At 39.0% G+C, this 27249-nt stretch overlaps 1 protein-coding gene across 1 annotated transcript in view; it reads right to left on the bottom strand.

Annotated features, from left to right (window-relative positions):
- SHC3 (SHC adaptor protein 3) overlaps positions 1-18642 on the bottom strand; it is a 33108-nt gene extending 14466 nt beyond the window's left edge. Inside the window, exons 1-3 of the mRNA XM_053467761.1 lie at positions 18517-18642; positions 16527-17177; positions 7375-7445 (exon numbers count right to left, since the gene is read on the bottom strand). Coding sequence (XP_053323736.1) covers positions 7375-7445; positions 16527-17066 — 611 coding nt within the window. The 5' untranslated portion in view covers positions 17067-17177; positions 18517-18642. The remainder of the gene's footprint in view (positions 1-7374; positions 7446-16526; positions 17178-18516) is intronic.
- Between the last annotated feature and the right edge of the window lie 8607 nt (positions 18643-27249).

Consider the following 27249-nt stretch of genomic DNA (forward strand, 5'->3'; position numbering starts at 1 on the left):
GGAAAACAATAGAAATCCTTGTGGAAAACACTGACCGGCAATCAGTACCATAATTAAGTCAGACAACATCCTCTCTTTTTTTTATTTAAACAGAGCAACCAGATGTGATTTTCATTTTGGGGAAAGCTGGCTCAAAAATAAAGACTGCAATCATCAAAGGGACACCCTAATGTCCCATGCAGCCTAAAACACAAACAATAAAAGTTATTATTATTACTACTAGCTTTTATTTATATAGCGTCAACAATTTACACAGCGCTTCTTATAGTACATATATTCAAGGGGTATGATGAAACTAGAATTGACAGACTAAGACAAGCTAACACTTTAGTGTATATATTGTAATACGCATTCATTAAAAGCCATCATATCTACTTTAATGCATATGATAGCTGTGTGGTTCCTTTAAACATTCGTGTTGGCCCCCTTGCCAAGCAAAGGAAATGGGCAGCAGGAAAAAGAGGCAAATTCAAAGGAGGTATTCTCCAGAATCCATCCATGCATCTGGAACGATGACAGTTTAAAAATGTAATGGAACCTATCAGCTACCATATGCAGTAGCATGCTTATTAAGGGTGGTGTGTTCTAGAGGACTGCAATGGGATGCAAAAAACTTGCGGGCGCGGGCGGTCTTGCTGGGGCTGCGGGCGGGAGCGGGCGGTCAGGCACTGTACCTGCGGGTCCCGGTAATCCCGCGCAGTCCCGCAAGGCTGCCTTCTTGCTGCTCCCTCACAGTGTTTCCTAGCTTGCTCCGCCCAGGAACAAAACGGAGTCACGTGATGTGACGTCACTTCCTGTGACTCCGCCTTGTTCCTGGGCGGAGCAAGAGAAGAGACGCCGTGAGGGAACAACTCGAGGGCAGCCGCGCGGGACTGCGCGGGAAATCAGGTAAGGAGGCGGGCATGATTGGCCACAAATGTGGCGGGAGCAGGCGGGATTGGCCACAAATGTGGCGGGAGCGGGCGGGAGCGGAACACCCACATTGCGGGAGCGGGCGGGAGCGGGATTAAAATCCGCGGGAGTGGGAGGGAGCGGGATTAAAATCCGCGGGAGCAGGCAGGAGCGGGCGGGAGCGGGATTAAAAAAGTAGTCCCGCGCAGGGCTCTAGTGTGTTCTTACAATATGGATAAAAAGTCAACAGTTACAGAAAAAAAGGTGGATTCATAGAAAAAGGGTGAGGAAAACCCTGCTCCAACGAGCTTATAATATATAACTATAGATGTACAAATTGATTGAGGCACTTTTTCACAGAGCCTACAAGCTTAAAGTTAAAAATAAAATAAAAGTCAAAATGAAGGTTTTATAGAATTATAAATAACTAATAGTAGCAAACGTTACCTTGTTCAAAATAAAAACATTTATATTCAAAATATGTCCCAAAATAAAACCTTCTCTTGGAATCTATACATTTATATAGAAGTATAGCATAGCACCATGTAAACTGTCAAAAAAGTAAGTAAATGCGATAAAGATTATGATACCTTTATTGGATGAATAAATCACATAGGACTAAGCTTTCAAAACTACTTAGGTCTTTGCAATTCAAATACAATTAGATAAACTAATCAAAGTATAATAAATGTACCTGCTTTCTTCTATCTTTCTTAGTTCAAATTGTAAACAGTACAACTATGTAATGCAGTGAAATCCTGTTCAATACTTTTATTTTAAATTAAATATATCAAACACATGAATAAATTATTTATCTCAGATTTCATAAATGTGCATTGCATACATTTAAATATACTAATATTAGTCAGATTCAGTAATACAATGATCATTTAATAACACACAAGTACATTAAGTAGCAAAACTGTGAATACATAAAAACAAAAGCAATCCTGTTGTAGAACATATTTGCTTCTAATGCAACTTGCGATACTCTCTAAGTCACTGTGTTCTCTCAGCCAAGCTATTACAGTAGTTGGTAACTCAATGAAAGTGTAACCACAATTTCCCTTCCTGCAACTGACCTTCCTTGCACAGAGTCACGTGATATTTTGTTACACTGTGTGACCTGATACACATCACCTGCGTCATGTAGGTGTTCTGTAGCTATGATGGTATGGCAACCCAGGTCTCTGGATCATTTTCTTCTTTCTCCAGGCTAGGAAGTGCCATATGGCCATGTTCACTCCTCTTCCACCATTGACGTATTTACCTTAGGGGCTGCTCTAGGCCTGACCTAGGCTACTGCCCCCAGTGCATCACTGGGTCACCTCAAGGTACAATTATGGTACTCTGTGCCTTCAAGAAATGGAGCACCCCGTGTCTTTTAATGTAGATATTTAGATGGATAAACATGTTTTTAAAATATGTAGTCAAAGACACCTTGAAGGCCTTGGGCTTGACCTGTACAGCCTATGGTGTTTAATGATAGTGTACAGATGACAGCCAAAGCACTCCCTCATTATATGTAAAGCAGAACGGGACACACATTTGCATGCACACATATACAAACACACACACTGTTATACTGTCGTATTGCATAACATGTTGTGCTGATAAAGAAGAGAAAGAATAGATTTTACAGACTGCCCTCAAACATAATCACCATCTGGTAAGAAAAGCATCAGATGGAGCATTGATGACTAATGCATCAGTCATACCTGCAATGCTTGATGCATTCAAATAAGTGTGTATTATTTTTAGCTATATTCACAGCTTCTGACGGTTATTTTACTTTATATCCATAGCAAACTATTATGATAAATAACCGGATAAAATTATGTAACGGTAATATGTTTCATCGTGGGGGCTAAAATGCATAATTTTAGGACATTACAGTCCCTTCTTCAGGTTTTGTTTCAGTATTCATTACACTAACTGCAAAATGTATTGTGAAAGCTAACCCTGAAGCTTCTCCTCCAAAAATGGCTGACTGTAATCAGGTGAAAATTTGCTTTTTTCCTCAATGTTTTTCTTGTTTTAACAAAATACGGATTTCCCTTCTCTGCATGTTTTATTGAGGACACCACAGTTTGTGATGTACAAGTTTTAATCTCAATGTTGAATGGCTTGTTTGCCTGTGCGTTTTTGATGAGTGGATTTTGTAACCAGGAACGCAGTGAAACAGTTGCACAGCACGCACCACATCCAAGTAATACCTGTAATGCGAGAGAAGCAATATAGCTTCTAGACTAACTATCACATTTCATGCATTTTCTAAACTATCACTTTACTAGTTTTACCCAAGAATACACTAACAGTACTGATCACTTCAGCACGGTGTACAAGGTGATGTGACAGTGAGAAATGTAAAGTGAGCCCAAGACATCGGAAGGCATTCATGGTGAGAAGAAGCAACGCTGCAGGAAAGGGGACAGGGAAGCGTTCAGCAGAGAGGCTAGGTTTCCACTTGGGTTTTTTTTGCTAAAAACGCCTATAAAAACGCCAATAGCGCCACCTGGCGTTTTTTTGTGAAAAACGCATGCAGCCAGATGTTAGCTGTAATTCAATGGGAAATCGCAAAATGCCATTTCCACTTGGCGTTTTTCTGTTTGGCGTTTTTTCAGTCCTCTTTGGCGTTTTTCTGCTTTTTTGGGCTCTGTGGCAGTTTTTCAAAACTGCAGCATGTTGACACTCTGGCGTTTTTTGCAATAAATCTTGGCTTTTTTTCTCCAATAGAAGTCTATGGGAGAGAAAAAACGCCATGAAAAAGCCATGTGGGTTTATTGCCTTGGCGTTTTTTATGGCGTTTTTTCCACAGTTACAATGCAGAGGATGGACCCAGTATCTGTGTGTCCTACGAGAAATAGGCTGAAAACAAACAGTTTCACACAAAACAAAGTCCTGGACTGGTTCATATTGAATTTTACACCATTTGGAACAAACATGCCATTACAAACAAACATACGCGACCGGATCCTGCGTGCCAAAAGCAACAGCAAACAATTTGCACCATCATTTGGGGCCAATCTTCCCAGAGGAGCAGACATTCGGAATAAAGCATGCCTTACAAACCACAGAAAAGAGACAAAAGGGTCTACCAAGTAAATGACATCAGGAGAGGGCAGATACTTGCCATTTATCCTAATCCCTTTTAGCTGGGTGAAACTTCTAACTTGTAAAGGCTGGAAAAACTGCCTAAGGTCAAAAAAAGCAATTTCCACAGAAAGGCTAAAACGCCAGAAAAAACTGCAGAAAAAACGCCAAAACGCAGCTAAATGCAGTGGCAGTTTTCTTGGCAGTTTTCCTGGCGTTTTTCATCAAGAAAAAAACGCCGGACAAAAACCCAAGTGGAAACCTAGCCTAAGGCAGTAAGTGACAGTGAGATATTTAGAGTGTGAGACTGAAAAGAACGAAATGCACAAGAAAATGGAGGAGGATGATGATGATGGGAGATCAGAGTTATATTGTACCATTGTCAATGTCTGGCTCATTATATAGATGGGAGTGATGGGAGTTATGGTGTCCGGATTGCTATATAATAAAAGGAGTTATGATGTACCACCGTCTGTGTCTGGTTTGCTAAAAAATATGATAGGGGTCATGCTATACCACCAGCTGTGTCTGAATCGCTATATAATACTGGAAGTAATGCTGTACCATGGTAATTGTCTAGCTGAAAATATAATGATAGGACTCATGCTGTATAACTGTCTGTGTCTGGATAACTATATAATGATAATACTCAAGCTGTACCACTGTCTGTGTCTGGCTCACTATATAATGACGTTGCTGGTGAATCCCTTTGCTGCATAGGGATTTTTGGGGTCTGTAGAAACCCCGATCATGCCTCCTGCCACAGTCACTTACTTATCGCACAATGTGTAGTAAGTCACAGGACTGCGCACAGTAATCAGATTCTCCTGACCTTGTCCACAAACAACCAGTCCCATCTTTTCTCCCAAACAATGTACCAGTCCCATATTTGTCCCCAAACAGATGTCAGTCCTTTTGCACCTGAGGCAAGAACAGAAGATTGTGTGCCCTAGTTATTTAATAGAGGTTATTTTGAGGAAACAGATGTGTATAGTGTGTATGTGTATATATGTATAGTATTGGAGTCAGTCTGTGAGTGTTTATATATCATGGTATCAGTGTGTTTATGTATTGCACTAGAGTCAGTGTGTGCATGTGCAAATGTAAAGTGTCAGTATGTCTACTGTATTGTAGTGCCAGATTCAGTGTGTATGTGTGCATAGTGTTAGAGTGTTAGGACTCGGGTAAGCAGGTCAGGTAGGATCCCAGTTGTAGGGGATACCTGGGGCTCTGTCTGTACCCCACAATGCATGATACCGGACGGGAAGGTACAGACAGGCAAATAGGAGACACACAGGACTGAAAATATATAGGCAACAGTCTATATTGGTGTGTGCTGACACCAATAGGGCTGGTTTAAATACCAGAAGAATTAACAAATAGTTTACAGGCTGTAGGTAGTACATGGGAACACAGCTGAAGTCTTATGAGGAACATTGTGACTGGGTGGTACCTCAGACTTGCATAGGGGACAGGTACCTCAGACTCAGAGAGGGGACTGGAGACCATTAGGCAGGGCACATGGGAGGAAACCCTCAGGCAACAAGACGTGGTCAAAAAAAGTCGGTAACAGAAGGACACTGTCGAGAAGCCAAATCAGGTATCCAGTAGAATGGTTAAAAAAAGCCGGGTCAGAACCAGCAGATAAGTATGAAGTTGCTTGAAGAAATACAGGACAAGGATACAGAGCCATAACAGTAAGCTGCTTGAACTGCAATGCAAAGGCCCAGACTGGAGGGCAGAGTCGGTAATTAAGGGCAGGCCAACAGCTAGTTAACATGGCTCAACCGTCCAGAATGATTAGTAAAGCGTGCTCCTGAAGAGTGGCCACATGTGTGGAGTTAGTGTGTATGGTTTTGTGTATGTTACAGTTATGGCATTAGCATGTATGTATGCCAGCATATAGTGTGTCTATTAGTGTAGGGTGTTAACATGTGTGTACATGAGTGTAGAATGTTAGTGCGTGTGCTACTTTATGGTGCTAGAGTGTGCAAGTGTAGGAATAATGGTTGAACATACAAGCTTGAGCCTTTATAGTTTAAACTATCCCTTGTCGTGAATGGGGTTCACCGTGGTGCTGAAGAGTAACAGCACTGAAGAAAGGTGTTTCATGCTGTTTTGTCTCCTTAAACATCCTTTAACTGCAGCCCAGGGGGTAATATGCATACCTGGGAACTCTCCAGGTTTGCCTGGGTGAAGCACTGCTTCTCGGGTTCTCCAGGTCAAGACCCGACGCTGGGTCTTGACACACCCCCTCCCCGCCCATTTTCCCTTTAAATGGGGGTGTTTCCCGCTGCAGAATAGTGTCGATTTTGTCAAACTATATAGCAATATTTCACTTAGCCTGCCACTATGTCAAGGTACCCCACTACTTAGTGGTGGGCTAAGCAATATATGGGCATATAGTGTGACAGATTTGCCAATATTTATGCCTTAGAGCTGAGCTTGCATTGAAATTATTGGGTACAGAGGCAGCCATAAGGGAGAGGATTGGGGGTTAGGTAAGTAGGGGCCACAAATAACTGGTAATCCACTGTGGCCTTACACAGTACGATCGCCTCCACATTCTTCTGAAGATGGAAAAGCATTGTATTTTGGGCTTTAAAAAAAATAAACATTTGATTGTCTGTTTCATGCCTTCGATAGCGACAACCAGGAGAGAAGCAAAAATAAGATAATTCATTTTGTAACTCTGAGCATTAAAGAATGTTGTAAAACACACTGGAGGGTAATGTTACATGAACATAAAGCTGAATTGGTCCCTTAAGAATAAGGAATGTTTCGTTATATAATTTATTCCCTCATACAAATACTTTCATATTACATTTTTCAATAAATTATATATTTTCTACAATATATTATTAAAAGAATATATCAGGATTCATCAGAAAAACATTTTCCCACAAGGACTAACATGAAATCATAGTTTCCCTGGCCATAGTCCATCATGTATGCACCCTAGGATTTGAAAGAAAGCCCACTGTCCAAACTTTTCAACTTCTAATCTGCAGTGCATTAGTTCTGAGGTAGATAGTATAGAATATCCAGTCATCAGGCATTAAAGATGGATTAAGAACAGACCATGTACATCTAGTTTTGGTAAATTTGCCAAAGCACAATATGGTCCCTTATCCAGGATATATATCTTATATATTATAAGTATGCTCCTTAATAATAATAATAATAATAATAATAATAAAGCTCTGACTAAAGCCTATGCAGCCTTACACACCCCTGATTATTCACCGTGAATAAAGTATTATTCTGGTAAAACTAGTCATTTGCAATACTGATGTATAAAAGCAAGTATATTCTATGAGTCTGTCTGTCCTATAAAAACAAATAAAAATTAAAATTGTTTACATAATTAAAACAGAACATATATCATACCTTGTTATTTGAGTCCTTGTATTGAAGTCTAAGGATCTCATGGATCGCAAAACTTCTATGCATCCCAAGTACTACAAAATAAAAACACAGCAGAATTAGAAAGGCAAGAATTATTACATCTCAAGAGGGATCAGTCGATTTCACAAGTCCTTCATCTTAAAGGTGCTTGCACATTACACCAATACACATGTGTTATAAATGGGAGCAAATATCTGCATATTTATTCCAATTCTTCATCTTTTCACTGTGTTGGAATTTTCACTCTTGGATTGATCATGTGAGAATAAAAGTAAGAACTTAATGGCAGGAAATTAAGATTTTGTCATAATTTTGCGATCAAACACAGCTTCATTAAGCTTCTTAATTTTAAAACAAATAGTTGCCGCACAAATTGGTTGAAAAGCATAAAGCATAATGCATAAGCAATAGGTAGTTTTAATAAATTAGTTCAATGGTGCTAAAAACGGTGTCAGTAGTTATCCATCCGTGTGTTATAGATGAGACATAATCCATCGCAGTTGCCTTTACAACAGTTTTTCAGTAAAATGCAAATTGCAACTTGGCTTTTTTATGCTTTCTGTGCCACTAACTGCTCCAGTACCCTTTGCAAAAGTTTGTACTTTCAATTTACTAATTTCATAATGCAATATGAGATGTGCATATGCAAGATTTGTCTTCTTTGTCATTTACTGTACACATGAGTTATATATTACAAGAAGGGCTTGTTTTTAATCGTATCATATAATTTACTATAAAAAAAGTTTTTATTATTTTTTTTTGCATTTTTTGGCAAATTATAGGGCAAAAAGTACAAGCAGCATATTTCATCTTTTTTCCAAAACTGGTCATACTGCCCCTATATCCTATTTGGGACATCTTTGAAGCCGGTCAGTTCAATTTACCCCATCAAACCACATATGTTTGAAAACTAGAGACCTCAGGGTTTTTTAAATGCTAGTATTTTAACTAATTCTACTGCGAGCCTTTGTCAAATTTTGTAGTAGTAATTTCAATCCTGAACCTATGACTCTGTATCGTAATGAATTTTGATGCACTCAGACAGCCCTGTTAATGCTAACTCCTGGGCTGCTAAACGCAATACACAATACGCCCTACCTACATATTAATAACTTAAAAAATGGGGGAAGTTCCCTTTAAGATTGTGTGTTAGTATCTCTTAATGACTAAAGCTATCTTGTTTTCAAGCATCATTTCCCCCACTCTCATTTAGTTTAACTACACAAACTATATATTCTTTTTTCAGACAGGCTGTGAAAAATTGTCTTTTATTAAATCTTCTGATCTTTTGTTAAAAAATAGGCAAAAATACTCTGCTCTCATGGATATCAAACAACTGCAAACACAACACAACACAGGTTTATCCAAAAAATGTATGTGTAGCATATTATTGGCATCCCTATGAATTCATATGAGAAAAATATAGTTGAAGTATATTCCCTTTGATATGTTAACATTTTTTAAGTACACCTGGGTCACAGGGACCAGGAAATTGTTCAACCATGAAATTAGGTAGCACATAGCCAAATTGCCTTAGCCATTCATCACAAAGGGTAAGACCAAAGAATATAGCTGTGATGTGCGGTAAAAGGTTGTTGAGCTTCACAAAATAGGGAGTGGTTATAAAAAAAATAGCAAAAACATTGAAATTGCCCATTTCTATCATCAGGGCAATAATTAAGCCGTTCCAGTCAACTGGAAATGAATGAAGCAGGAAAAGGACATGTATTCTCTCAATGCACTGTGAAGAGAATAGTTTAAGTGGCCATAAAATCTCCAAGGCTCACAGCTGGAGAATCGCACAAGTTAGTTGTGTCTTAGAGTCTCCAAAAGTTGACAAAACTCAATCTAATGTCACCTACATCACCACAAGTTGCATACCTGGGAACTTCTTGCGGGACGCGGCCAGGACTGCCCAGTAACGTCAGGGGGCGACCCAATGACGTTGGTGGGAGTTCCTGATGACGCCGGTGGGAGTTCCCGATGACGTCGGTGGGAGTTCTCGATGACGGCAGCAGGAAACACCCCCATTTAAAGGGTAAATGGGCCGGGAGTGGAACGCGACCCAGAGGATTTGGGTCTTGACCCGGAGAAGCGGTGCTTCACCTGGCAATCTCCGGGTCAAACTCAGAGAATTCCCAGGTATGACAAGTTGTTTGGGGGGTTCCAAGAAAAAAGCTTCTACTCTCATGCAAAAACAAACTCAACCATCTACAGTTTGCCGGACACTACTGGGAATTCAAATGGTATCGGGCTCTATGGTCAAATTAAACAAAAATAGAGCTTTTTGGCAATGAACACCAGAGGTGGGTTTGGCGTAAACAGAGAGGTAGCCATATGGAAAAGTACCTCATGTCCATGGTAAAATATGGTGGTGGCTCTTTAATGTTTCAGGATGGTTTTTAGCCAGATGGCCTGGACATTTTTTTAGTATACAAGGCATCATGGACAAGCTTAAAATTGGCCATGGTTGGATCTTCCAGCAGGACAGTGATCCAAAAGATACATCAAAATCAACACAAAAATGGTTTACTGACCATAATATCAAGGTCATACCAGGACCATCACAGTCCCCTGACTTGAACTTCATAAAAAAACTTGTGGTGTGAACCAAAGTGAAGAGTCCACCAGCGTCAACCTCAAAAGGATCTGGAGAGATTTGGTATTCTCCAACCTCTTCAGCCTTTATAGGAGAAGAGCTGTTATTTTGACAAAGGGAGGTAGCACAGTATTGACTGAAAGGGTGCTAATAATTGTGCTACAAACATGTATGTAACCTGTGTTGTGTTTGAAATTGTTTGATCCATGAAAACAGATTACTTGGTGTATTTTTTTAAGAAACTATCAAAAGGTTAAACGATATAGACAATTTTTCACAGCCTTCTTTGTTCATATTTACCAAGGGTGCCAATATTAGTGGAGGGCACTGTAGGTAAACGCTATTTAGTGTATCTACAAAATATACATAGCCAGTAGAGATACAATATATATATGTTAAGGTACTTGTCCTGATTTCTGAAACACCTCATATGCCTAGGTATGTCATGTGCATCCATTTTATTATTATTATTTTATTATTTGTTTTTTATTCATTTTTACCCCAAGAATAGTGATCATATGAATTATCTTGTTGAATTATGATTATTTTATTATCACATTGATTAATTTTTAAATGATAATAATAACAGATATCAGCCAAATTACCTTGATCAAAAGTATACCCTTGAATGTTTGGCCTTGTTACAGACACACACAGGTTGAAATGGCAATTAAAGGTTAATTTCTCACCTGTGGCTTTTTAAAATGCAATTAGTGTCTGTGTATAAATAGTCAATGAGTTTGTTAGCTCTCACGTGGATGCACTGAGCAGGCTAGATCCTGAGCCATGGGGAGCAGAAAATAAAAAGACCTGCGTAACAAGGTAATGGAACTTTATCATGATGGAAAAGGATATAAAAAGATATCCAAAGCCTTTAAAATGCCAGTCAGGACTGTTCAATCACGTATTAAGAAGTGGAAAATTGGGGATCTCTTGATACCAAGCCAAGGTCAGGTAGACTAAGAAATATTTCAGCCACAACTGCCAGAAGAATTGTTTGGTATACAAAGAAAAACCCACAGGTAACCTCAGGAGAAATATAGGCTGCTCTGGAAAAAAGACAGTGTAGTTGTTTCAAGAGATCAATATGACAAAACTTGAAAAAACAATGAGCTGCATGGTCAAGTTGCCAGAAAGAAGCCTTTACTTCGCCAATGCCACCAAAAAGCCTGGTTACAATATGCCAGGCAACACCTTGACACACCTCACAGCTTCTGGCACACTGTAATTTAGAGTTTTTTTGGTCACAACCTATGTTTGGAAAGGGGTCAACAAGGCCTATAGTGACAAGAATACCATCCCCACTGTGAAGCATGGTTGTGGCTCACTGATGTTTTTTTTGGGGGGGTGAGCTCTTGTGAGCACAGGGAATCTTGTGAATACAGGGAATCTTGTGAATATCAGAAAATACTGGCAGACAACTTGCATTCTTCCGCATGAAAGCGCCACATGGGACGCTCTTGGCACCAGAGGTTGTCTACACGCATCGCAAAGACGTCCGCCGGCTGCCGGAGAGAAGGATCCAGGTCCCCTGCAGCGCTGCGGGGGATCTGGAGCCTAACCCTGCTGCTTGCCCGCATGCAGGGCTAAAAGAAAAAGAAAAAACACCCGCCTGGCGCCCGGAACTGCATGTCCTGGGCATCTGGCAATATGAATTGCACATCCCTGCGCTACACCCTGATTATAGGCCTCACCCCCACTTTAAAGACAAAGTGGGGGGGTGGCCTATATCCGGGCAAATACAGTATATTACCAGTTCTCCGAGGGTATGCAAACTTTTCATCACAACTGTATATATAAAAATATATCTGCACTACTACGGGGACGTAGTATTATTAGCACTGACTCCCTGCATTGGTCTATCTATGTAATGGTCATTCAGCAGCACCTCCAATCTATATTTATTTGCTTTTTAGGGTGCACTTCCTATTTTTGTATTTGTAATTTCCTGCGTTTTCTGATCCGGAATGGTTGAAAGCTGTACAAAGCATAAAAAGAGTATCTACATGCACAACAATCACTGCACATTCACAGGAAGCTTCTCTACAGGTTTCCCCTTGTCCAATATCGCTACGTATCACGTGTGTGGTGTGGTGTGCTAGGATTAAGTCTTTTTGGTCTCTGTTGCTTTGGTTCTTAAATTAACTGTATGACACCCCTGCATGTTCCAGTCCATAGTTGCAAGAAGTAAGAATACTAAATTGCAATATTAAATTCCGTTGGCATTATTAGAAGAAAACAATCTGCTAAATGTGCACCTCACTTAGCTATGAACTCTACTGCAAAACATTTGAAAGCAGTGCAGTGTGTGGCATTTATAGTTGAACCATCAATCCCAGGAGGCAGCGGAACGAGGGCTAATTGTGGGCAAATCTATCTACTAAATTGATTCTATTTTCTGATTGTTCTTTTTTTCTTTTAGTTTACTTTTGTATCAGTGGTAGCATTTGGTAACTGCATTTTATTTTAGTTTCTACCCTCTATCATCACAGCAAATGGTTAACTTGATGTGTGTTGCGTACTTGCTTTTAATTCCGTATAAAACTATATACACATACACTGGCAAAAAAAGTAAGCGAACCCTTTGGAATTACTTGGTTTTCTGCATTAATTGTCTATAAAATGTGATCTGATCTACATCTAAGTCACAAATATAGACAAATACAATGTGCTTAAGCTAATAACACACACGCAATCATAATGTTCCATGTCTTTCATGTCCTTAATGACAAAGCCCGTACATGTACGGACTCAAAATACATTGTTTTCAATGGGTTTAGGGACCGCCCATTGTCCTTAAGGGGTTAATGAACACATCCCATGAAAATCACTTCTGACCAGACTTCTCCAGACAGTAGATGGGTGTATCAGTGTCCCACTATTTTCTGCCAAAGGGGTAAGCACTACTTTTCCTTAGAAGACCACTGCGTCTACAGCCCTCACCATTGTCCATTTCTTTGTGCTTCTTCAAAAGAGCTTGTGTACTGTGGCCATCACTGAGGAGCACTTACCATGGAAGTTCATATGAGGGGTTGCGCCCTAAGGGGACAGGGACGATCCCAACAGTGAGGCATGCAAAGTTTGGCATGGAGTGTAATGGGCAAAGCACGGTCAGATCCAGATACCTGTATAGGCAAACTGCAGGTAGGTGTCACAAAATGGTGACCCAGGATGCCAGGGGTTAATACAGGATGGATGGTCAGAACATCTGGAAACCCCTGTCTGACTTGACATTTCTGCCTGGAAGAGACCTTGCTGATGCAGTTTAACAACCTGTCTTATCGCTGTGCTCAGTCTTGCTATGGCGTATGACTTTTGACATTAAACTGTCTACAGCATCCTCACCTTGTTAGTGAGTTTGGTCGTTCCTTACACAGTTTTATTTCTCCTACACAGCTGTTTCAGTTAATTACTGTGTTTCAAGCTACATATTAAATTAATGATCTTTAGCACCTGTTTGGTATAATTGGTAACATATGTGCAAGTGTACCTAAAAGAAATGATACTGTTTTGAAGGTCCCACCAAATATTGATTTGCTTTAGACTTTTCATCTGCTCACTCTCTTTGCATTTTGTTAAATGGTTAAAATTAACTATTAGAATGGAAGCATTTTTACAACATTTTTTTCACACCTGCCTAAAATTTTTGCACAGTACTGTATATTTTTTAAAAAAGTAAAAAATACATTTCAATGAACTTTCCTTACATAATCTTAACTACCTGTGCTAGGGTAGTCCAAGAGCCTACTTTTTAAACCTGATTGGTTGTCACAATTTTAGGAGAGTGGGGTCATGTAAGAGAAGCAGTTGAAATGCTTTGCCGATGTTCTGATATAATAGTTCCTTATATTTAGACCGAAAATTGCACTGATTGAAAACCAAAAGCACAAGCTATAAACAGGTCCCCTTTAGTGCAATATAGCCCGTGGCCAAAAAATGAGATTTAAACAGTAAAATTAAATGGGATCATAAAGGCTATTTGGTACTTGAAGGTAAATAACACAGACTACATGATTATTATGTTGCTACGAAAATGTTACTGGTATAACCAAAGCAGAGAGGTAGAGCTAATAACAAGTTCTTACATGTCAGAAAATAAATATAAATACAAATTGCAAATGAGTATGAGACCTGCTTGGCTATTAATAGTGCTAGCCCAGGCTACGTGGTAATTTTATGAAGACTGTTCAATGGTAGGTCCTTTTTTTCGAAAAGGCAGTCATTTTATATCATGCCGTGGCATAATAAATTCTGAAGCTTGAATTATGTATATCACTGGGCTGCAGTAGCTGAATATGGATTGGGGTGCACAACGTATTTAGGCTTGTGTTTCGTTATGTTTACCCATTGTCATTTCTCCAAATGGAAACATGGATCAAAACACAACATTGGAGTGCTTTACGCATGCAGAAAAAGTCAGACACTGTTGGTAAGGTCTGTTTTTAATCATAATGGAAGCTTGGCCAATCTCTGCATTATGCCTCCCATATTGTAACATGTTCAGGATAGCCTGTTGGGTATACAGATATTGTTTAACTCTTAAATCCTTCCCCTAAGAGGGGCTTTTTTGATAGACTCGTTGACCTTTTCCACCCCTTCATCCCTTTAGGACAGATGCCTGGTGTGCTTGTTGACAGTTGTGGTTGCCTGATGCTGGTGGCAGCTGCACACCTTCCACCGTTTACAGTGGGCAGAGGAGTAAATAGGTGGGTCTCATGGGACATGTTAATTCAATATTTTAATACATATGTAGGCTTAGGTGTCACTAAGATATAATCAGACAAAGCAACTACTGACATTTACGTTTAAATGATAGGGAAGAGGCCTATAAAACTGTGACTATGCCTGTAATGTAATCTACAAATGTTTTTGCTGAGGGCCCAGAACTGCCCCTGAACGTATTTTTTTGTAGAAGTCACAAGGTTCCATTTGAAAATTAAGTTTCAGTAGCAGCAGATATGTCACCCAGTCCTCTCAAGAGAAGAAAAATGTAGCAAGATAATATTAAATGTTAAAAAAACAATAGCATGGCTTTATGTAGTGCCCTAAATCAATTATTCATCAAACTGTGATCAAGACTTCAGATTCTTTAAAGCTTGACGTATCAAATGTACCTACAATCATACAGCAGGTGTGTATATATATATATATATATGTATATATATATATATATATATATATATACATACATACACACACATCAGCACAATTCACTTTTGAGATTCCCCTATTACAGAAAATGAATGAAGCTCTTAGCAATAGTCGATTTATGAATGGTATATATTGTTTGTAAGGCAAAGACAAGAACGTGTAACTGTTGAAGGTGGTTATTGCATAAGTCTAATATGCTTCCACTGTAACACACTTTCATATAAAAGGGTCTTCACCTTGTCCACTCCTTAAAATGTATCTTCTTAGAACAGTTTATTTAGTAAACAGCATGATAAAAATCACACACACACTATATATATATATATATATATATATATTACAAGATAGAAAAATAGATGGATTGGTAATTATATATATATACACACACATACAGTGCTACAGATATGATGGCGCTATATAAAACAAATAATATATGTGTGCTTATATACATAATACATACACATAACATACAGAAATATGTATTATATATGTATATATATATATATATATATATATATATATATATATATATATATATATATATTGCATAATTGTTTTATTTAAAAACAAAATGCTCCTATAAAAATAAATCTAAGAGCCTTGCAATCAATGTGATCTGTCATATACTAAACACCTCACTATATCAGTGATTGAAATATATCTTCATTCCACTCCAACAAAACAATTAAATAAAATCCACCCACTCCTTTCACTTAGTACAATTTAGCACAATAAAACAGATTTTAAAAAATATTATGGATTTGCAAAACCCTTATTGTTTGGTGATATCTTACCTTACATACATTTCTTAGGCGATAAAAATTACAATGCCTTCAATATGTTTCACCATTAAAAAACACATATACTTTTCATACATCTATACAACAGGTTAAAAATCATGTATCGATGGATTATTTTAAAGAGAGAGATGTTTATTCCATGCTACAATTTCTAACAGGGGTTTTTAATTTTATAGCTCTGCAGTCATTTTACTAAATATTCTAATTAACCTAACATGCGTGTTATCAAACCAGCAGCATATTTATGAATTTAACATGCGTGGTTTCAGTTACATTTAAAATTCATTGAAACCATCACATACCCTGACTGTACAAAAGATAAATTATTACAGCAGAAGACCTGTACAAAAAAAACACATAATGTACATAACAGATGGACACTGATTATTATTTTGTTTACAACGGATCTGTGTGTCCACTGTGCAGCCCCAACACACAAAGACAAAATAATGCAAACGAGAGGAAAGCTTTTTTTCATTGGTAATATATGTGCTGTTAAACGGCAAACCGAAACATTCATTGATAAAAAGGCAAGAGAAAAAAAAAAAAAAGAAAAAACAGCCAAGGGTACAAAACAGACCAACCTTCACAATGTACGTCACTCCAGGTCCCAGGATCTTCTCATTCGAGTGCAGCCATCCTCGAGACGGTTTATTGACAAAGCTGCTGCTTTGATTCCAGTCATCGCTTCCCAAATGCATTTCTTCTGACCGGGTTTTTTTTCCCGTGCTCATCTTGCTCACGTCCTGCTGAGAACCCGGAGGTGTAGAGACAAGGTTACATGTGTTGTCTGATATTCCTGCTGCTGAGCTTAGAGCAGGAGAGCTACCCTGTAACTTGGAGCCAGCAAGCTCCTTCACAGCAGAGGAAATGTTTTTAATACCCAACAGGCTGCCCGAGCTGTGGAGTTTCAAGTGGGACACTTTGTGAATAAATGTACAAAGAGCGGCGGTTCCATCCTCTTGATCCTTTTGTAGGACTTCAGTCGGAACCGAGCACGGAGTTGTAACTGTTGTACTGGCTTCTGTGGAGACTTTACTGTTCATGGACAGGTTGTGCAAGAGGTCATCGACTGGCGTCACAGATTCATTCTTGAAGCGGTTATACTTGGTACGTTGAAGCATGCCCTTCTATCTAGATTGCTTCATATACTCTGGCAAGTCTGGTGCCAACCTAAGAAACGCCTTTGCTAACATTTCCAGAGATTCATGATGGCATCGGTGAAACCAATTGTACTAAAAAAAAAAAAAAGTGACAATATATATATATAAAAAAAGAATCAAAATGCAAAAAAAATATATATATATTAATGATGTGAAAAGCTGCAATGAATTATCCAGAGGAGAGTAAGAACGTGTCTACTTTCTCTTGGACATACGTTTAGAATGAAGGCTGTAGCAAACACTTATCTATGACATTCCACTCCTGGTCAGAGCTGCCAACTCGCTCACAGCAAAAGCATGACTCACACAAATGAGAAGACCTGTTTTAACAAAAGGCTCAGTGAACACTGCAAATCACTTCCTGTAGCATAAAAACATCCACCCCCTTACAGCACTGTAGAGCCAATCAATTCTCAAATTTCCTTTCCCCCAACTTCGCAAAAAGGATTACTTTCACTAATCATTTGTACCCTCTTCCTAAACACGTAGCACACCCCTAAAACCTACAATGGTATGAAACGTACTTCTCATTTACCTCTCACCAAATAGTTTTTAGAATACTAGTTTGTCTATTAATACAAATAAAATAAAATTCTTCTGTACCATGAATCAAAAACAAGTATTTGGCAAAATAATGTGCCAACTGGGTAATACTAACATTTAAAAGCACTTGTTATAGTAAGTTGGATTTTATTCCATGGACAAATCAGATGTTAACCAATATTCACCAACTCTGACATAATTAAGAAAAGAAAGATTGGGAAACAGCAGAGCTTGGGTACCGAGTGATATCTGATAGACTATTACCAATTACACGTAGCAGATAAAGAATAAAAGAATTTCAATTTTGAAGTATGTTCATTTCTTTGAAATCCAAATTCACTAGACTACAGGAAATAAACCAACCGGTCTTCTGAGAATTACATACGTAGGTTCCCTATAGAGCATTTAATACATTAGTGGATAGTCAATGCACATTAAAAGCAAAGTAGATGACTGGATCCAACCACTACATTACTGTACACCACAGACTCTTCCACTAATTTAATGAAGCGTAACGCATAAAATCTACATTGTTAAAGAAAGAAAGGATTCTACATAAAAATTAACCCTTGCACCACATACCATTAACTATGCAATGCTATCTCTTTATAGACAAAAAGTATTAAACACTAAATAAACTTTCACAGCTAGGTATATAATGAATCTAATTTATGACACACTGTATAAGAAAGCATCTCTGCTCCAAGGGGTGATAAATAACAAAACCGCCTTATTTTATATAAAGTCCAAGTTTCTAGTAATGTGCTCAACAGCTTTTCATTAGCACGCAGCGAACCTGCTGCAGTATCCACACAGCATTCGTCTTCGCCTTTCCGTCTGCTAGCATAGCAACAGCAAAAATACTCACATCATAGATTGTTTCAGATGTTATCTAAAAGAAAAAAAAGCCCTATTATTCCCAAATGCCTCTCTTCATTAGAAACAAATGAAAAATTACAAAATGTGAATGAAACTCTATTTATGTGAATGAAAGGGCTGGCTAGCATACCAATAATTATGTGAATGAAGCAGGGCCATGCAGCCTCTGCCTGGCAATCCCTTGGGTGCTAACCATTCCGTCCAATGAGAGGCTGCTCGGATGACTCATTCAACAAAGGCTTGCTAAATAGTGGAAGAGTCCATTTTGATCATAGGCAGCATCCTTCACACAACAAAAGCTAACCTAATTAAACAGGTCGGAGACAAACAAGTAAATCTTCTCGGCGTGAAAAGGAAGCAGATGTCTAAAAAAGGAAAAATAATGAAAATTCAAGCTGCTAGTAATCTGAAAGAAAATCCCATTTTTCAAACAAGGATTTAAGCATACCTGCTTCATTCATGAATGTGTGCAGTCTGTCTAAACTGCGTTTACCAGGACATGAAATTGACAGATGGAACTACAGTATTCTATATGATATTCTTTTAACTCATTCATTTTACAGCCTGTGTGTGTGTGTTATATATATATATACTGTATATATACATATATATATATATATATATATATATACTGTATATACACACACATACAGACATACACCATTCTACCTTTGAGTTAATATTATGTGTATGCCAGGATTTGTTTATTACACACAAAACCTTCACCTTAGCTTGTTACAAAGACATTTTCGATTGCCAAGAATTTAAGAAGAGAGAAAGGATACAATTAAAAAACCTAAACAGTTGCCATATGTCTTTGGTCAAGGAATAGGGTCTCAAATATATATTTTTAAGTAGATATAGATATGGTAAATGTATCCGCGAATGGGATCTGGATTGCAATTTTCTTAATAATTAGCTGTTTTGTAGATTTTAGCTGTTTCTGTGTCTCTCTGTTATCGTTAGATTCTTTAGTTTGTGTTTTTATATGTGAGCGCACGTTTCAGACCTACAGCAATGATGTATGGCATCTTAGGTCGGACTAACTTTAGCTAGACATGGCTTACTCACCCATCTGTATTAGGTCAAGTAGTTCCCTTATTTCCATTTGAAATCCACCCTTATGTGTAAGAAAAAATGACATTACAGTAGTGGCTGCTAAAGGGTCAGAAGATCGTTCAGTATAGACAGCTGTGGGATATACTGGGATGAGGCCACTAGTACTTCAAATTCATTGTGTACTGCATTATCACAAAGGGTTTGGCTCTGAACACCAGCAGGGTGGTAAATATACTCCAAAAAAGATCTGTTGACTGTGTTTTCTAGGCTAAAAAAGGTTCCACATACCATAGTTTAAAAAATGCTTAAAAAAAGACTGAGATTTTGATTGTGTATGTAACCACAGCTTACAAAACATAGATGCAGAACCCGTTTATTAGATGATGTTACTGTCATAGGACGGCACATCCCTGGAAACCGAAATTAGTATTAGTAGAAACCAAAGAAAAGATAGCTGTCCCCCAGGTTTGGGCAATATTTTAAAGGCTCACTAAATGATTAACTTACATCAGAATTTAGGGTAGGTAATGTTACTTATTGTTCCACGTCCTCCAAACCCTCTTTGTGTGTAGGTTAGTTTAGGTCCAATATTCTCAAAACTAAAGTAAAGTACCCCAAAGTCATATTTTCTGCTTCTTTCTGGGTGGTTCATGAAATAGCTGAAGTCTGAAAAACAGATGTGTTGTCCTTGGAACTGTTGGGCATTGTTGGGGACCAGGGTTGCGAAACTGGCTTACATTCCAGCACAGATCCCTTTACTTTTTAAATATATAAACCCTATATGTTCTTTACTGAAACGAACATCCTGAAAGGGTATTGCGGAGGGTCTCAGAAATGGATCCAATGCAATGTAAATTTCTTCTGTTACAAAGTAGCACTGGTTTTGATCTTTTATCATTCCCCTAAATGCCACTAACAGCAGGACGCTCACAACCAATAGATGTACATTTTCTTTGAATAAAATTAGTAATGATAAAGTTTAATCATACCATAAAGGCATATGTGATACTGCGATACCCTCTCTGCTTTAAATCCGGTAACACGTATATCAATTTATCGTTCGCCGTTTCGGCACCGAATGGGTACATATTACAAAAAGCATTAGCACAACTGGTAACATTTCAGACTACCTGACTATGCAAGGGAACAATTCATCCAGCTGCAAACAGTGTGATATGCTGTGAGAATCCTCCCTTAGCAACAAGGGTTGCCATGGAAACACACACAGGAATAAGAATCCGTTGGAATTTTTCAATGAAATCATTAGGATTTGATAGGAATAAAGAACAAATGATGGTCAATTATATTTCGAAAGGCCGTGGGTGTATTAAAAGTTAAAACAATGCTATAAAGAGAAGGGCATGGTCTCCAAGCACTGGTGAAAAGGTGGGGGGGCTCTTTATTTCTCTACATTTCTTATGAAGCGAGATTTTTTTATAAGCCTCCATTTAAGAAACATGTCCAGCAATTTGTAGGACGCAATGGCAGTAATTTAACAAACATTCATGTTTGGTGAAGCTTTCTCTTTAATATGTGCTAGGGGATACTTGTCAAAACGCACATTTACGGCAAGGGATTGTAACACTGCTTGCATCTTATCCAGTTCTTGAACAGATTAAAAAAGGAGAATGCATACTACATACTTCATAATGCTGGTGATGTATAGCTAAAAACATAGACATTGCTATGTGGAGTAGGACTCAAGATAATATGTTGGTTCCTATTGTTACTAGGGTTTTTCTGGGCAACGTTCACACTGTAAAACATAAAATTGAGTTAGATAGCACACCATTCATCGTGGTGAACATGGAGACCCAATCAGTAGAATAGTAAACTCTTCACCTATTACAGGTATGAGAAACTTACTAAAATACACCACTGACTCTGCAAAGGAAGATGCTGATCTGCAAAGCAAAGATATGTAGGAGAGCCATGAGCATACCTGGGAACTCTCTGGATTTGACCCGGAGATTGCCGGGTGAAGCACCGCTTCTCCGGTTCAAGACCCAAATCCTCCGGGTCGCAGGGTCTTGACACGCCCCGCTCCCCGCCCATTTTCCCCTGAAATATGGGTGTTTCCAGCAGACCTCAGCGAGAACACCCCTAATGTCAGCAGGAACGCCCCCTGACAGCAGGGGACCGCCCACCGACGTCAGTGGGTAGTCCTGGCCGCGTCCCGGAAGGGAAGGCTGCAGGTAGCCAGAGGTCAAAAGTTCCCGGGTATGGCTGTGAGGCTTCTCAAACACCTGTATTACCCCATGTATTAAAGGATGTAAGAAGGGTATCTTTCTTCAATGACACATTGAAGAATAACTTCAACAACAAACTGGATCTCCCATCCACATTTCTTTCATCCAAATGCATGTTTTCCAATGATAACTAAATGGAGAAAACTAAAATCCTGGTGGTCATACGTATTTTCCAACACCTCTATGAATGGATATGCATGAGCAACAAAGCAGAGCATTGAAGGATAATACATACTCTTTTGTTCTCGATTAGCTTGGGTGGACATGATTTCTGCTACCTTGTGATTCAAAGCAGTTTCTTGTCCGGATTCAGTAGGGCCAGTTTACGTATTCATTACCAACAATAATACTAGTAAAAATAGTAAACAAAATTGTTGATGCTTTAGCCAAGGGGAATCTCAGGTTTTTACCCTGCAACATAACTAATATAATTATATAATAACAAATTACAACTACAAGAATATCCAAAGCACCATTCATAATAAGAATAAAAAATATTGCAGTCAAAAATGTTGATGCTTTAGTTTGAAGCCAATAGAAATTTCAGTCTTTCACACTGCAAATGAACTATAAATAATAACTAGGAGAATACACAAATCATAATACGTAGGATAAATGAATGCATGTCTTCATTATAATAAAACTCTTTGGGAGGAGGGGTGATATATTTACTAATATTATGGGCTTTCTACCTGTTATACATTAATACATATAACAGAGAGAATCCGTATACCATTTTGTGAATAGAATTTGTCTTTTGTACAATTGAGTCATACATGTAGAGCTTTTGTATAAACAGCTGTTTTATAAAACTATGCTTCCGAGTATGTTGGTTCTGTGAATAAGCTACATGATAATGAAGACTGGTGCCTTTAGGGTTAACCAGCTGAGTCGTGACTGCTTGTAGCAGTCAAATTCTCTCCAAGGATAAATAATTAAAGCTTCAGGAAGAATAAGCACACAGGAAGCAGCAGAGATTGGATGTACGTAGGTGTTAAGGGCATTCATTTTTATCCAATCGCTGAATAAAGAGTGCAATATTCATGCAATCTTGTTCATTCACTGATACGTGACCTGCACTTCAATGGGAGTCTGCAGCATTCACTTCTGCATTTCAGACAAGACAGCTATTCACACAATAACTGTATCAGTACAATATTGGAAATTCCAAAAGAAAGCACAATACCGTGAGAGGAACAGATTATATTCGAAACCAGGAGAATCAATAATGGGTCTCCAAGCAGAACTATATTTATATATAAACATACGTGTACGTTAAACCTCTAACACTGCAAGCTTGTGGGTATTGGCTTTGTAACCTAATGTCCTAAATTGTCAAGTTGCAGATTTCACTATACCTACTTTGTTTAGCACGACAGCATTGTTTGCATCAAATAATCAAATCATAATAGCCAAAAAATTTGCTACTAATTCCATGACAACCATAAATGTTGTTTATTTAGTGAGGTAAACTATAGAATCATGGGTGGTAAATGGGTGGTAAGGGTCTACACACCCAGTGATTCTACTCATCTACTAATGGTCTAGTGAGTGAGAAGGCTGATAATACAGTATGCTGAGCCTAGATCTTGGACATCAGAAGAAAGGAGAAACACATCTGTGTCTGATCAGATGCCTAACTTCCCTGTTCTGTTTTAGATCACAAAAAATAATTAACCTGGGGACACATCCCACAGGTGCCAAGGGGTGTATTGCTTTGTAAACCTCTATATGCATAGGACACAATAACAAACGGGGATCATACTAAATTATGTTAAATTAAACCATTTGTGTACCAGCGGGTAGAACACATTCTTTGCCATACAAAACAACCTCATAAATAGCTTACACTTTAAAGAAACCTATGTATCTTTTTTATGACAATTTAAGCTATTTATAAATGAAAAAAATAAAAGGCAAACCATACACCACATCACAATATAATGGTACCAATGCCAAAAATTACATAAAACATTGTTTCCCTATTTTTTCCCAGATATACACCAAACAATAAAGATGGAGTAATAAAAAATAAATATCTGTTTCTTGAAAGTCCCCTCCCCTTAGAAAAACTACCCAATATATAAATACATGCATGTAGATTACACAACATTATCTCAGGCTAGATAAAGATTAGATGAAGGAAGAAGAAAATGTCTTCTTCCTTCCTTCCTTAGACATAAAACATATTTCCTAAATTATGTTATTCTTTCGGTTCCCCTGGTGAACATGCTTTTGTGGGGTACAGCTCTGCTGCCTCTCATCATATGGGGGCTTTAAAAGGTTGGGGAAGGCGTGTAGCATCACAGTATTCTATCCCTCTATGTAAGCAGGGATCAGACAATTGCTCCTCCATGTGGTCAAGCGGATCTAATAATAGAAGACTTGCCAACAAACGGGAATCAGTTATTTTGTTACCATGGAAACCAGCAGCTACACTAAGTAGCGGCAGATTCCTGCTAACAGGTAGGGATCAAGATCCTTTACTTTACTTTATCATAAAATTGAAATAAGAAGGGTGTCTGCGTTGAGGCTTGTACAAATCATAGGTGCTTATGGGGCCCTTTTGCCTAACCCTTCCTACCATGCATAACCGCCACTCCTGCCTTTAAAGATTCTAACTAAAATCTTCAAACTATTATATACTGCAAATGTCGCACTGTACCTGCAGAACAGAAAAACATGTGGCTCTTTAGAGCTTGTTGGTACATTTTAATAAAATGTTGGTGAAAATAGATATTTAAAACAATCCATTCCATTGCAGCGAGAAGAAGGTTGAAATTATTTGGAAACTAGTTAATATAATAAACTCAAAGCTGGTACTAAATAATAAACAGTGAAATATGCTGCAATTTTGGACTCCCCAAAATTACTTCCTAAAAATCGGGATACTAATTTTATAATTATACATTAATCCAGCTACAACGAGTATAATGATTACAGTGCAAACACACCCCAGGCACTTAAGAGAAACAAAAAGTAGTGGGATGTCCTGAACCCCGGGGAGGTAATTAACTACTGATACATAATCACTGAAATTACCTGATTGAGCAAAGCTGTTATTAGACAGCAGAATGCAAAATGTTCTCCAGTTTTATGTTCTTAAAGGGGAATTGTTGTCTTCTTAGCTTTTAGCATAACTAAATTAATTAAAAAGCTATAGCTGGGCAGCAGAATCTTGCTTCCATTGCCAAAGGTTTAAGAACTGGTAACATGTCAAGTTGGTAAATGGAACATGTTCTCTATGAACCGAGACGTTAGATTTTGGTTGGGTTGAGCAGGGTGGACCAAAAGATCATTACAATATCTGTCATGGCCAAATGACATCATAGTAGGACAGACAGTTGGAGAAATGTCAGAAAACAGGCTTTGTAGGCCTTGCCTCACTATAACTGCATGTTACCGTTTGCCTGCTCGTCTAGTTAGCGGGAGCCGCCAGCAGGTCCTTGCAGTTCATAGCCGCGCTCATGCGAGCATCAGAAGATCAGAGCGGGGCGCACCTTGTGACGACATGAGAGCCATCTGCACATGTGTGGACGGCTATCTCATGCATTTTCATTAGGAAAATTAAAGACCTTTATCAATTTTACTCCACCCCCTAATTAGGGTCGTGGAGCTTGGGGGGATATTTAACCCCTCAGTTTGTGAATTACCATAACCTGTGATAGTGCCTCAGTACTTCACTAGCGTTTTGATTATCTTTGAACCTCTGGTATTGACTTCTGCTTGTTTCCTGACTACCGCAGTTTGCCGCCTGTCCTGAATCATGTTCTGTGCCCCGACTACTCTTTTGCCTGACCCGTGTTTGTTCGTTATCGGTTCCTGACTTTGGCCTGGCTCCTGACCACCGTTTGGTTCTACTGCTCTCTGCCAATGTGTCTCCTCTGCCCTTGCATCCATGTACCACATTCCACTCCATCTGTAGCAGTGTCTCCTGTTGACCTCTAGGGGGAAGCTCTCTCCATGCTCTGCAGTGAGGATCCTCTTCTAGATCTGCCCGAGAGCTACACTGTGGTTCAGACTGCTTCTGTCATAGAACCATATAATTTGACAGCTGATAGAAAACAAACATTCAGCCCATATAGTCTATAAGGTCAAATAGCACTGGAGATACAAGTAACAAATTGATCAATTAAGTGTGACAGAAACAGAAACACATGTATTTAACAAAATAAATTAAAAACAACGTGATGCATGTGTGCGTTAAGGAAAATACAACAAATAATACTTACATATTTAGAGTTTTTCAATACAATACAATACTGTGGTCAAGGTAAATCACACTCCTGTCATGGAGAGCTATATTTGTGTAGGCAAGATAGCAACTGAAGACCTCCAAAATAAAGCCGGAGAGGAGAAGACAAACATAATACAGAGGTTAAGTTGTTATTCCATGCTCCCGTGTATAGACCTATAAAGTAATGAATTACAAGGAAACTTGACTTCCATGAACGCCAAGCTCCCATCGGCCACTCAGGCCTGGTATGGTGATGTATGATGTTCTGTCACACACATGTTTCTAGGGCTGCAACTAACGATTATTTTAATAATCGATTAATCGGCCGATTATTTTTTCGATTAATCGATTAATCGGATAAAAAAAAACAATATGCAAATTTTTCGTTTATTTAAAAGAATTTAATGAACTGGATGTTAAAAAACAACTTAAAATTTACATTAACATTCTTATTTTGTTATGATGTAATAAAAAACAATATTTTCAAAGTACAAGAACCCAAACACAATATTTATGAAACAAAATAACCCCAAACATTCTGAAAAGAGGTGGACTATTACTGTTCAAGAAACTTTGCCCCAGCACTTTGCACTTTGCACCCAGCACTTTGCACCCAGCACTTTGCACCCAGCACTTTGCACCCAGCCCTGGCACTTTGCACCCAGCACTTTGCCCCAGCCCTGGCACTTTGCATCCAGCACTTTGCACCCAGCATTCAGCACTTTGCACCAGCACTTTGCACCCAGCCCTGGCACTTTGCACCCAGCACTTTGCACCCAGCCCTGGCACTTTGCACCCAGCACTGGCACTTTGCACCCAGCACTTTGCACTGTGCCCCTGCACCCAGTCTCTAACTCTGCCCTGCACCCAGCCCTGCCCCCACATTCTGCCCTGCCCCCACACTCACACTCTGCCCTGCACCCACTCTGCCCTGCACCCACACTCACACCCTGCCCTGCATCCCCACCCCCACTCTGCCCTGCACCCAGTCTCCCACTCTGCTCTGCACCCACACTCACACCCTGCATCCCCACCCCCACTCTGCCCTGCACCCAGTCTCCTGCCCTGCACCCCCCACCCCCACTCTGCCCTGCACCCCCACCCCCACTCTGCCCTGCACCCCCACCCCCACTCTGCCCTGCACCCACACTCACGAACCGCTCTGTGCGAATGGAGC

This window comes from Spea bombifrons, chromosome 1 (genome assembly GCF_027358695.1).
Source record: "Spea bombifrons isolate aSpeBom1 chromosome 1, aSpeBom1.2.pri, whole genome shotgun sequence".
Classification (NCBI taxonomy): Eukaryota; Metazoa; Chordata; class Amphibia; order Anura; family Pelobatidae; genus Spea; species Spea bombifrons.